Source organism: Leptodactylus fuscus, chromosome 9 (assembly GCF_031893055.1).
Source record: "Leptodactylus fuscus isolate aLepFus1 chromosome 9, aLepFus1.hap2, whole genome shotgun sequence".
Classification (NCBI taxonomy): Eukaryota; Metazoa; Chordata; class Amphibia; order Anura; family Leptodactylidae; genus Leptodactylus; species Leptodactylus fuscus.
Genome location: NC_134273.1, coordinates 22,368,422 through 22,382,536, shown reverse-complemented (window position 1 = coordinate 22,382,536; position 14,115 = coordinate 22,368,422). Strand labels below are relative to the sequence as shown.

Below are 14,115 nucleotides of genomic sequence, written 5' to 3'. Positions count from 1 at the left end.
TATGCTGCTACATTGTATTATATAACATAATAAATATTATGCTATAATGTTACAATATATTATGAGGTTACATTGTAGGTCATCTTGTGTTACTTTATTACTTGTTATGCTGCTACATTGTATTATATAACATAATAAATATTGTGATATAATGTTGTAATATACTATAAGGTTACATTGTAGGTCATGTTGTGTTACTTTATTACTTGTTATGCTGCTACATTGTATTATATAACATAATAAATATTATGCTATAATGTTACAATATATTATGAGGTTACATTGTAGGTCATCTTGTGTTACTTTATTACTTGTTATGCTGCTACATTGTATTATGTAATATTACAGTTAATATTATGCTATAAGGTTACAATATATTATAATAAACATTAGGTTACATTGTATTAGTTTATAATTTGCTACGTTATTACAGCGCATTATCCCGTGTTATATTCTATTGTATTACATTATACCGGTCACCTAGGAAAAGTTATGGCGACGCTTTGTGATTTTGTATTCCGCTGCGCAGAGCCATTAGAACTATAGCAACCAATGACAAGTAGTATTAGAATTACAGTGAACTCGATTATGATAGAAGTTGTCTGGGGAAAGGACATTGAAGTTGAAGTGCTGTAATAACATTCGCCCTTGTTAATAAAAACAAGGCGTCTGAGAGCAGAATGAATTGCACCTTTAGCACTTGGAATTCAGCAGTCCTTGTAAAAGGCAGGATTATGCTGCATATAGTCAGTAGAAGCACGCTCCATCCATCCCTCCCTCTCCCATCCATCCCCTCCTTCTACCTCTCTTCTATCTCATCCTTCTTTCATCTCCCTCCAATCCCCACTGCCTACAGACAAAAGAAATCACAGCCGGGCTCAGGGTCTTCATTGCACTGAGCAGCTTCTTGTTGCTGTGCCCTGGGAAAAAAAAAAAAGGGCTTTCTTCCTTCACCCTAGCAAGGGAGAGAGACGGGAAGCAAGGAAGAAAGGCACAGGGAGGGAGGGGAAGAACAAGGGAGAGGAGGGAAGAAATATAAAGGAAGACAGATGGGCAGAGGTGATAGGCAGATGTGGCTTAGTGTGTGTAACTGTGCATCTTGATGCTGTGCTTGTAGGTGCAGCGAGGAGTTAAAGGGGGAGATTGTGGACATGCACAGGTACTGAGGGAATTTCTGCAGTGAAGGGTTACACCAGCTGTCAGGTAGGAGGGATACGTGTGTCGGTGTGTTGTGCCTGCAGTGAAGGATTGTAGCATTGTGTTTTACGAGCGCTCTATGGGAGTATAGCGTATGGTTGTGTACTTCCAGGGAATGATGAATAATCAGGGGGCTTTACACCTGCCGACACAAAAGCAAATGCCAAGTATGGTTTTTGTGCGTTGAGTGTCATCCAGATGATTGATGGTGGGAAGAGGATTGACTGCACATCTGCAAAGTAGTGAGGCACGCGTGTGTACATGGGCAGTTGGCGGCTCTTTCCACACTCTTTTAACCCTTGCTCGTTGTCGGTTGGCTCTTCCGTAGATACTGTATGTGAGGTCATTGATAGTTACCGTGCTTGTGTGAAGATACTGTAGATTCTCTGTGCCTGCAGCTAGGAGACATAGGAAGTGTTGGAAGACTAAAGATGGCTCCTGCCGGTGCTTTCTGGGTGCTGCTGGCCGGTTTCCTGTTCGTATCAAGAAGTGTCGGAGAGGAGGATTCGTCCAGGGAGCTTGAGTGTAAAATGAAGAGCATCACGGTCTCAGCTCTCCCCTTCCTCCGAGAGAACGACCTCAGCATCATGCACAGCCCCTCTGCCTCCGAGCCCAAGCTTCTCTTCTCTGTCCGGAATGACTTCCCTGGGGAGATCGCAGTAGCTGACGATTTGGAGAACACAGAACTGCCTTACTTTGTGTTGGGTGAGTGCAACCTGCATCCTAGCACATGATACACTCTGTACAACTCACACCAACCTGTGTTGTCTATTGCAGAGGGTCATTCATCATAAACATACACTGCAGGTGCCGGCTCCATAAGGGCCTGCAGGATGCAAGTAATAACCAGGCATGTTACACTGTAAAAGTCTTCCTCATTGCAGATCGCTGTTTTTTTTTGCAATAGAATAATGCAATGTCTATGACACCTCCGCCGTGAGCCTGCTCCCTGCTTTGACTGTCCTAAAACAGATGAGAAATAGCAGGCAAATACCCTATACTGATGTTTTTTTACAGGAGCAGTCTGGTACTTCAGAGATGAAAGCCTCATCTCTCCCAAAGTCATGAGCTCTATCAGATTTGGCCACAGGCATGCTTGTTAAATTGGGACTATTGATGTAAGAACTTGGTCCAGCGGTCAGAGGGAGAGAGAGCGAGAGAGAAGGAATATGTCCATGTAAGATCATCACACATCTTTTTATCCCTATATCTGTCCTCGATGGGCACAACTGATGGTAGCATGGAGGTTAGATGGCAGATCTCCCCATTGATGAAGTGAAGGCTGGCTAAATGATATGTGTCTTATACCGCCACTAATGCATTTCTTTTCATCTGTAAGGATCAATTAGTGACTTAGGTCGCTTTGAACATGGGCCAAATATCTCACTCACTCACCAGGAGATGGCTCAGAAGTGCACTTGCTATCACTCAGAACGTAACTTTTTGGACAGGGATGCATTTGTTAGAGACGTGTTCTCCTTACGTCCTGAGTGATGCAGGTAGGTGACTTCTAAAAGGGTCATAAAGTTGTGAGATCATTACCAGAGAGTGAAAACTACTTAGAACTTTATTGCCTTAACTTCTCAAGAAGGTTTCTGGCTATAAAATAGACGTCAACCCATTCTCAATCAAGTTGTGCGAAGGTATAATGCGTCTTAAGAGTCTACTCGGGTGTCTTGGGGTAATATGTTTCTGGGAAAGCTAAATATTGGCTGCCAACAAGGCCTCGTGTAAGTCTGTCCAACCTCCGAGTCATAACATGACACCCACAGACATCTATGGGACACTACTGTTCCCCTATATCCTCCAATTTAGAGTCTTTTTCCATCAGACTTCATATGTAGCTGATTTATCTGAATTATTTTTGTATTATGTATTGGGCACCATATTATAGAGGTATACTCCACTAGAAGTATAGGACTCGATGGGCCATGGTAATGACTCTACGTACATACCTTTGTAAACACAAGGCCTAAGACTTCCACCATCATTTTTCCTTTAGCTCTAAATGGCAAATCGATATAGAGATGAGTGATAGAGGATCGGGGCATCATTCTGTCCAACTATTGTGACAATCTATATTGGACACCCTATTATAGACCTATACTTTTGTAGAAGCATATGTCTCCATGGACCATTGTGCCATGTCTCGGGACATGAGGCCTTAGGTTCCCATTGCCATGTTTCCTGTAGTCCTGAATGGACCTATAAATGAATAATACGTGATCAAGGTATCTATCACTACAGTAGCGGACAACTTTGCCATTTTGTGTTTTGGAAAGCTTCATGATAACCAATGAATTGAAAAGCCATTGATACTTGGCTCTACTGAATCTCAATAAAATAAGTTGAGGCTTAGATGTCCATGCGTTCATGCAAACGTTGTCCAAAGTTTAGCCCGATTCTTCTAAACATGTCATGGATCCATGTTATATGGTTTATTGGATGGAAGAGGGAGTGATATAGAGAACTAAGGACAAGTATGGTGTCCCCATGATTAAATGTATATTGTCAACCAACCCCGATTCCTTCATTGACCAGCCTGACCTACTAAATACAAACAAAAATTCACTTGGTGACTCTTTGGATCAGATTTCTCCTATCTTGCATTGTGATGAACTTTTGGAACTGATACATGACCCTTAGGGCTTGTTCACACGGGCATAGAGGGGCGGATTATGGCACGTAATCCATGTCATAATCTGCCCCCTCACAATGGTGGTCTATGTACACCGCCAGGCCACTTTTTTTCATGGGTGGCAGCAACCTCCGGAGTCAGCCCATTCATTTGAGCTTACTCCGGAGGGAGAAGCAGCGACTGTCGGAAACCGCGACAATTGAGGCAGGCTAGGTTTTGACCCGAGAGTGATGCGGTTCCCTCTCAGTGCCAAAATCTGCTCTACCGCCCCCTGTGTGAACTAACCCTTAGATGGTCATCATAATGAGCCCTATCGCTATAGTTTAAAGGAAGTCTGTCACTATATCTCAGCAGGTCACCTAAAGCAAACATTTGTTTCCCCTTGTGAATCGGCGCCTCTTTTGCTGAGCTATTGCTGTTTATGTCAAAAAGTTGATGAGGTTGTTACTCCAATAAGTTTAGTGGCCATGCCCTCATTGCTCCAAAGAGCTAATTTGCATATGGACCTAAACACAGATATTTCAGCAACAGAGGCATCAATATATAAGGGAAAATTACCATTGGATTCAGTAGGCCACACCCTTTCTATCTGTGGTGCTACATTGATAGAATGGACTCTGGTGACAAACTCCCTTTAAGGGCATGCTTACTTTTTACTCGTTGTTACTGGAAACAGACAAGCTTGTCCTTAGACACATTACAAAAAGATGTTTAGTCACACAATAATGCTGGGAGATTTCTGCTCTGAAGCAGTTGTGAATGCAGCTCTGGACTATAACACAGGCTGTAACTCAAGATAAATACAAGGTAAATTATATATTTAAGTTACTACATAGTTCATCTAAATTATTGTGTATAATACAAATAGAGCTAAAAGGTGGACATATGCTATAAAGTAAACCCGTCAGGTGATTTCTGCTACTCTATCTGAAAGAAGAATATGATAGTAAGAGAGAAGCTGAGCTCTGCGATATATAGGGTTATATGATGGAGAGAAGCTGAGTTCTGTGATATATAGGGTTATATGATAGAGGAGAGAAGCTGAGCTCTGTGATATATAGGATTATATGATAGAGGAGAGAAGCTGAGCTCTGTGATATATAAGGTTATATGATAGGGGAGAGAAGCTGAACTCTTTGAGGTATAGGGTTATATGATAGAGGAGAGAAGCTGAGCTCTGTAATATATAGGGTTATATGATAGAGGGAGAGAAGCTGAGATGTGTGATATATAGGGTTATATGATAGAGGAGAGAAGCTGAGCACTATGATATACAGGGTTATATGATAGAGGAGAGAAGCTGAGCTCTGTGATATATAGGGTTATATAATAGAGGAGAGAAGCTGAGCTCTGTGATATATAGGGTTATATGATAGAGGAGAGAAGCTGAGCTGTGTGATATATAGGTTATATGATAGAGGAGAGAAGCTGAGCACTGTGATATATAGGGTTATATGATAGAGGAGAGAAGCTGAGCTCTGTGATATATAGGGTTATAGGATAGAGGAGAGAAGCTGAGCTCTGTGATATATAGGGTTATAGGATAGAGGAGAGAAGCTGAGCTCTGTGATATATAGGGTTATATAATAGAGGAGAGAAGCTGAGCTCTGTGATATATAGGGATATATGATAGAGGAGAGAAGCTGAGCTCTGTGATATATAGGTTATATGATAGAGGAGAGAAGCTGAGCTCTGTGATATATAGGGTTATATGATAGAGGAGAGAAGCTGAGCTCTGTGATATATAGGTTATATGATAGAGGAGAGAAGCTGAGCTCTGTGATATATAGGGTTATATGATAGAGGAGAGAAGCTGAGCTCTGTGATATATAGGATTATATGATAGAGGAGAGAAGCTGAGCTCCATGATATATAGGGTTATAGGATAGAGGAGAGAAGCAGAGTTGTGTGATATATAGGGTTATATGATAGAGGAGAGAAGCTGAGCTCTGTGATATATAGGGTTATATGATAGAGGAGAGAAGCTGAGCTCTGTGATATACAGAGTTATATGATAGAGGAGATAAGCTGAGCTCTGTGATATATAGGGTTATATGATAGAGGAGAGAAGCTGAGCTCTGTGATATATAGGGTTATATGATAGAGGAGAGAAGCTGAGCTCTGTGATATATAGGGTTATATGATAGAGGAGAGAAGCTGAGCTATGTGATATATAGGGTTATAGGATAGAGGAGAGAACCGGAGCTGTGTGATATATAGGGTTATATGATAGAGGAGAGAAGCTGAGCTCTGTGATATATAGGGTTATATGATAGAGGAGAGAAGCTGAGCTCTGTGATATACAGGGTTATATGATAGAGGAGATAAGCTGAGCACTGTGATATATAGGGTTATATGATAGGGGAGAGAAGCTGAGCTGTGTGATATATAGGGTTATATGATAGGGGAGAGAAGCTAAACTCTTTGATATATAGTTTTATGTGTTTTAGAGCAAGATTTCTGATAAAATGGCAAGGTAAATCTAGACAGGACTCCTAGGAGAGACAGGAGTCCTGATTACCCCACCTACACACAGTGATTGGCAGCCTTGTGTCTACACACACTGATACAGGGAGCTCTGTCCTGTGTGAGTGGTGTTACCAGTACTCTCACTGTCTCTCCTAGGAACAGAACTCAGCTGTCCTACCTATCTCTATTACATCACGCCCCAGAGAGAGCAGCAGAAATCACCTGATAGGTTTCTATTAAGCATATTTGCATATATATAATAGGAAATGATATTATATTTTATATATCACTATCAGTAATAAAAAATTGGAAGTGACTGTGACCCTTTGACAGCGCGCAGCACTTGAAAAGAAGACGGTTACCACTTTATTCTTCTCTCATTCTTCATAGTGTCAGTTCAAAAAAGCTCCATGTAAGCCAAAGATTCTAGATCAGAAGAGTCTTACTCCTCCTTGTCACGCGGTTGCCCATCATACTCTGCATATTAGCCTATCGCCTGACAAGCAGAAGTCTTCAAGCAACCTTACTTGTCATGTAATTGAGCAATGAACGACAAGTAAGATTGGAACTACGCATCTTCTAAGTAGTCATGGCGTAGTGTTTGGAGAGGACATTTTTGGACTAAGGAAGGGTATATCGAATAATAAGTGATCTATCCCTTTTATAGAATTTTTCTTATTTCAGGCCCTTCTGTAGATACTTTAGGAGTTAAAGATCGTTTCATAGTTTGAAGGTGAAGTTTATTCTATTGTACAATTTCTATAAAATGAAATGTGTCACATATTGGAAGTGTTATCAGCTTGGAGGGTTCCGATATCTTTGCTTTCGAGAATGTAGGTCAACGTTACATTACAGAGTTATCAGTGGTAATAATCGTATGGAGTTATCAAGGGTAACAATGGTATAACTGTCTGACATCGCTTCCTCCATATACGGAATGAGTATGTCTTATCTGAGGTTGATGTGACCATACGTGGACTGGTTATTACTAGCCTGTAGTAGGAGATAACGTGAAGCTCTTGGGCCCCAGAGCAAAATCTCCAACAGGGTCTTCCACCTATTTCTGCAAATTATACTGCTGATGTCTTATTGTGTGGTGGAGGAATCTTAGGTCCCCCCTCCGCACCAGGCCCTTTGCTCTACTATATCTGTTTTTTAGCTAACAGCTATATACTCATGAAGGATGACAACATTTCAGAATGTACATATACCATCTAGGCTGTGATGTTGGAACTGTGGGGTCAAGGCCAATTTTGGGAAGTCATAGTAGGAATAGGATTAATGACCCCGAATACGGGTTGAACATAAAATGATTGATTATTTTTAATTATCATAGCCAATAATTGATGTTGTAAAATTTGTTGGATCAATAGATTGTTACATATTTACTTTCATAGGAACTCAATCACTAAATTTTTTTATGACTTTGTCCATGTCTGTCGAAGGAATTGGAGTTGGTGTTGGAGTTGGGCTGTGGAACCTAGAGGAGTAAGTGTTTTGGGCTACCAATTCCCCAACCCACTAGTCTATAGCATAGGATTCTTTAGACTCCACCCAGCCAATGGTCTACTCTACTCTACCTCCATTTCTCTCCATTGGTCTTTTATCTCTTCAGTGACATATCTTGGAGGAAAGGGGCTGTTAAGACATAAGCTCGAGGTGTTGAGGACCAGGTGGATCAAAGGCCACATTGCCTTGTTCAAGGGCATTGGGGAGGTAACCTACAGTAGATATGTCTCTTGGTGGAAAAGGTCATCTTCAGAGGTCGTCTTAGGATTTCATTTAGTGAGACGATATAATTAAGGAAAGTGAAAAATTGCCTTGATTTATATAATGACAAGTATGGAAAGTCTTCATCCTCATCATAAATAAGGATCAGTCAGATAGAAATGTCCATGAGAAGTTTAATGAACATTTGATCGGTTTATTATGAAATAGTTTCCCTTGTTTTTCATTTTAATTGAGTTATTTCCACCCATGAGAATTGCGTCATTTTAACTATCTTGATGTTTTTGTTCTCCACCACGAAATATCCAATTATATCTATGATTCCTATTAATCACAGCCATGCATGAATAAAAATATGCAAGATGAAAGAAAATTATCCACTTTGGAGTGTAGCCATAAACGAACAGTACGCATTGGTAGGTACGGAAGACTTGGAATTGTTTGAAGGTTCTGAGTTTCTTTTGTCACAAATGTTGATTATTTTGGGCAGAAAGGTGGTGATAAATATTGGATAAATGTTCATCAAGCCTACTGATTTTAGCAGGACTGGACAAACATCTAAGGGCCGATTCACATTTGCGTTTGGACCATTCTGTTTGCCTATTCGTATGAAATATGTGGTCAGAAAAGTCCTCCAAGCAGCACTTTTCTCTCTGCATTTTTCGTGCAGAAACCACACGGACCCCATTATAGTCTATGAGGTCCTTAGGGTTCCTTAGGTAACCGATTGTTTATGCGGATAGGTTTCTCCAAGCGGACTCTCCAAAAGGAAACCCGAATGTAGATGTGAACCGGGCCTAATATGTATGGAGTTCCGATGTTCCAGCTTCTCAACCTCACCTATTGTTCAAGACTCTTAGAACTCGTTCACACGGGCACTAAGTGGGTGGATTATGGTGCATAATCCACGTCATAATCTGCCCCCTCACAATGGTGGTCTATGTAGACTGCCTTTCTTCAGGCAGCTTCCACGGCTCGTTGAGTCCCGGCATCTGCCTGGCGTCAGCAACCTCCGGAATCGCCCCATTCATTTGAGCCTTGCCCTTCTGCTCCACGGGAGGTTTCTGTCCTCCTTGAGCTTGCCTTAGGACACCTGCGTTATGGTTTGACATGTATACCACCCCAGTCAAACTCCCCACCTGCCACTGTCTCCGCGTCACTCTCGGTGCCAAAATCCACCCTACCGCCCCCCCGTGTCAACTAAGCCTTAGAGTCTAGAGAGAAAGAGTGGTGGTGGTGAAAGGTACTCTTAAATTGGTACTGGGAGAATATTTGCATGTAATTGTTGCTAGGCCGCTTAATATATGGACAAATCTGATAAATGTACTTGCTAATAATGATACAAACCTACTCGGAATGGACTAATGAACATTTATGGCCCCAAGGCAAGGTTAAGAGATGTCAGAACAGTCAATGGAGTCATACCTAATCCATTCTACTAATGGGGTAAAATAATAGATACCCTTTACTGGGACCCCATCACCTGTGTTGGGTAAAAACAGGGGTCTTTGGACCCCATCAGCTAAACTGGATTTTCACTTTTGGGAAGAAGGAAAATATTTAGGGTCAAGTAACACTACAGATTCTATAACAGGGGTCAGCAACCTTCGGCACTCCAGTTGCGGTGAAACTACAACGCCCAACATACTCCATTCACTTCCGTGGGAGTTCCAAGAACAGCAGCGCTACTATGTATTCTGGGAGTTTTAGTTTGACAACAGTTGGAGTGCCGAAGGTTACCTACCCCTGTTCTATAATTGGCCCGTTGCATCCAGAAACGTAGAGTAGGTTTGACTAGTACCTTAGGCAGAAGCAAAGCGCGCTCCTTACAGGTCAAAGGCGATGCGTATCAAGTCTAGCCTGATGCTTTGCATTTAGCAGACACTTATGAAACAGAAGCTCGGCGTTCATACGTGGCCGCAGCCTACAGGTATGCTTGGCCTACATTTTTAAGCATGGTAAATCATTGAATGTCTATGCAAATTAGCTTTTTCTACTAAAAGAAGATAAAAGCAGTAGTTGAAAGAAGCATGGAACAGTATGTTAAGGCAACTTCTATGAGACAGACTTGGAGGGCAGAAATAGCTTCTGCTCGGAATATTAAGTTATGAAATGACATTATAATTCACTTCCTTCATAAATTATTCAAAATGATGTGTCTCGTTCTATATATAGCCGCTTCATTTTTTCCCATTTTTTTTTTCCTATGTGACATTTACATAGCATTATGTAACTAAGAATAAACACGTAAGAGCCTCGTCATGAAAAAAATAACCGGAATAATTAAAATGACCAAGTTCTTATAAATAAGTAACAGAGATAATAGTCAATGCTGACGAAGATAATAGTCAATGCCGGAATAGATGTGTCCTACTCTTAGGAATGGATTCTATTTAGGATACTATGTAAAGGAGATGGTCGGCCCGATTAGTACTGGCGCATTTCACCTTCTTTAGTATGCTATAGCCTTCGATGCATTGTCTCTGGAGATGAGCCTTGGTAAATTTGCTGTGTCTGCATTACTGTAAGTCCACTGGTGAATTTTCTATAATAGAGCTGAATTTGCTGCATATAAGTCGCTAGAGACTAAAATGAAGGAACGGATCTATATCTTTGCATATTTTGTCTTGTGAGTCAAATATGGCTCTTCTTCGCCCTTCTTTAATAATTATTTTAGGATCACATGGCATCTGCAGAGGTGATCCTGAGCCCCAAAGCTAAATCTCTACTGGGCCCCCTAACTATAGTGTATTGTTTATAGTACGGGTCTTCTCTTATTGGAAAGAGACACTTTATGGACTCCTGGGACTGGCTGCAACTGCCTTCACACCCCCTTAAGTTAAAGGGGTTGTCTAGTTTAGATTAACTTACCTGATCTGCCTTGATGATGGTCCCAATGGGTGCAGCCTGGTTCCGACCCCTAGGCCACATGATTGGAACCAGGTTGCAACCATTGGGTCCATCATCAAGGCAGATCTCCCCTGATCTCCCCTGGCATAGTCATCAAACCACTTACTGATCCCTCAAGTATCATTAAGACTATTATAGGTAAGGAAGTATAGGAAAAGTTTAGATGTTCCCAAAGTGTTCAGGTAGAGGCTAGTTACGTTCTACAAATAGGTCCCAAAATTTCATAGAGTGATTGTACATCAGATATGCTATTGGGCATATATGGCCCGAGTACAGTCCCTTCAACAGAGATAGGTACTGATAGAGGTAAGTGTCTTCTTATTTTATTTAAACCTTAAAGTAAGGACACATGGTTTAGATAGCTGCTACTGAAGTCTCATTTAGTTGACCCAATGTCACATACAGGGTCAAACTCAGTTCTCATAATGGAGAATGAATGGGTCGGGCATAATAAAGTCCAACATCCCAAATAATCCTTGTTTCCCTCAACATCTACTATCAGCAGAAATTCAGGGCACCCTACGCATTAGATGGTCAGTGGGTCTGCTGAAATAGGTGGGTTCGGCCACCATTAATCTAGTATATATGGTCTGCTTTACTGTTTATTTACAAAGTATGATACTGCATCGAAACGCATGAATGCAACGGGAGATACAGAGTGATGGAGGAGAGATACAGTACTAAAACAAAACGAGAGGTTTTTACTAGTACCGATTCACTGCTGTCCCTGTAACCAGAGGACCTGATACACGATGACATCCCACCTCATTTCACAATATATTTGTGATTTAGCCTTCAATCTAATTTTCCCCTCTCTTAGACTTTGTTCACACTGCATGTTCCTTGGAGAGCTCAGACAATTGGAAGAGTGAGTGTTTGTAGGAATACTTTTTACCGATCATTTGGTCCATTTAAGAGGCCATGCAATTCGCCAACAAACAAGCAAACATTCATTTGTTGGCTGATGTCATCTTTTTTGCTAGCCAAAAAATCATTATTTTTGCCAACACCGCCTCCATGTAAACAGTGGATAGGTTGCCAATAACAATTGAAGCTGTACGGGGATGACGGATGGTTTCAACGATGGATTATAGGCTTCCATAGGGTCGGGTAAACCAGTGGCAACCAACTTGCCTTATTGTTAACTCATGGGGTGCTTACCACGATTCTCAGCCAAAAATCAGCTGACATAAAAGACCCCATACTAACCCCTCTAACCTGCCCATAAGTGCTATTGACTCATTGAATACCAGAAATCTATATTTCTAGCACACACATGCCTGGCATACATCTGTATTTTTTACTATATTGGAAAGCATAGTTGGCACCACTTTTCAACACAAATGGAGGATACATTGAATGTGTATTACATGCTATATGTTCTTTTACAACAAAAGTCGATGGTCAATGTATTATTTCTTGAGCGTATGCTCGGCAGCATGGTATGAGTCAAACATACTGTATAGCCCAAATATAATGTGACTCCTAATGACTAACCTTGGAAAGTCAAGTTCAAAGAAAGTCAACCTGAGATGAGAACCCGGAGTCAATTCCATGGTGGCAGACACTGCCATATGGGTAACATTGTATGTTGGCCAGAGGTGTAACCTGAAGTTTATGGATCCCAATGCATTTTCTGGTCCACATACCATAAGCTGAGTACCCTGAGTCAATTCCATGGTGGTAGACATTGCCATATGGGTAACATTGTACGTTGACCAGAGGTGTAACCTGAAGTTTATGGATCCCAATGCATTTTCTGGTCCACATACCATGAGTTGAGAACCCTAAGCCAATTCCATGGTGGTAGATATTGCCATACGGGTAACATTGTACGTTGACCAGTGGTGTAACCAATGCACATTCTGTTCCACATACCATATTCTATCTATAATACTGGTGTCCTTATGTTATAGGGAGGGTCTTCAGGCCCCCTTAGGCTCCAGGGCATCGTAATGACTATCTCTGCACCCCCTATAGCAACACCCCAGACTTTGAGTAATATATATCTTAGCTTTATATTCATTTGCAGAGCTGACACATTATATCTCCTTATGTATGAGTTGTCTTATAGCGCTTGCACAAAAATAGACGGAAAAAAAATAGAAATAGCACTTAAATGGGAGTCAGACAGGATCTCCTGGCAGCACAATTATTTCCACAGGGCTTCGGCTAAACAGCCAGAGTGAAATTCTTAGCCTTTATCTATATCGGTATTCCTGCTAATGAAGAGCGCAGTTTGTAGACAGAGCCACTTCAGGCCCTGTCATGGCTTATATACATCACCCATAGACACATCATACCGCTCCTTGAAGTAGAACAATTCTCTCGCACTGCCATTCAGTCTAGGACTTAGCTTGCCCTCTCTTTTTGCCACCTACAATCTGGTTCCCAATAAAGTCAGAAAAACAACATTATTATACTCGGTTTCTTATATTTCTAGATTTTCCACTCCACGAGTCCGGCAGATCTCAGCGCTATATTTGGATACATGAGGCATATTATATAAATTGCTATCTCCCCGGGGTTTTGTGTTTCCAATCTTCTGGGCCAATACATCGTCATGAAAATAATAGGGGAGGGGGGACATTTTATTTTTTGGAATTTTTTCCACCTCGCCATCATTTTATGCATCTGTGTTGAACCCTGAAAATACTAAGCCATAAGGTGATGTCCTGCTGGTTTGTCGATAGGACTATTTTGGTAAATGCGGATTACTATCACATGACACAGCAAGGGGCTCATATAGGGCCGTATAATAGACATATTCTCTCTAGACCTAGCACGTCTTATATGTGTCATCCTATGGAACAGGGCTCAATTTTGTTAAATGGTATTCGTGGTGAATGTGATAGAAAAAACCCTTGTATGTCTTTGTAAGATATCATTGAAGATATAGTAGGGCCCCATAGACATTAATGGAGAAAACCTGTCACATGGGAAATACTATGCATTCTGAAGGCATTATGTTATAGAGCAAGCGGCGCTGAGAAGATTGATGTATAGGTTTTGGTTGCAGCATGTGGGTGAGGTTTGTTTAAGTATCATCTGTCATGCTGGAACTGGGATTCGCAGCTTACCCATTGTGATGCATGGTGTGGTCTCGCCCTTTCAAGTTGACTTAATTTTCAGACCTTAGGGTTAAAGACCTGAATATTTACCTAATGGAGTGG

General features: G+C 41.3%; 1 protein-coding gene across 4 annotated transcripts in view; it reads left to right on the top strand.

Moving 5' to 3' along the window:
- Positions 1-808: 808 nt before the first annotated feature.
- Positions 809-14,115, top strand: part of ASTN1 (astrotactin 1) — a 316,888-nt gene continuing 303,581 nt past the window's right edge. For all 4 annotated transcript variants that reach the window (XM_075287093.1, XM_075287091.1, XM_075287092.1 and 1 more), the window contains exons 1-2: positions 809-1,203; positions 1,596-1,902. In XM_075287093.1, the coding sequence (XP_075143194.1) occupies positions 1,629-1,902 (274 nt within the window). In that variant the 5' untranslated portion in view covers positions 809-1,203; positions 1,596-1,628. The remainder of the gene's footprint in view (positions 1,204-1,595; positions 1,903-14,115) is intronic.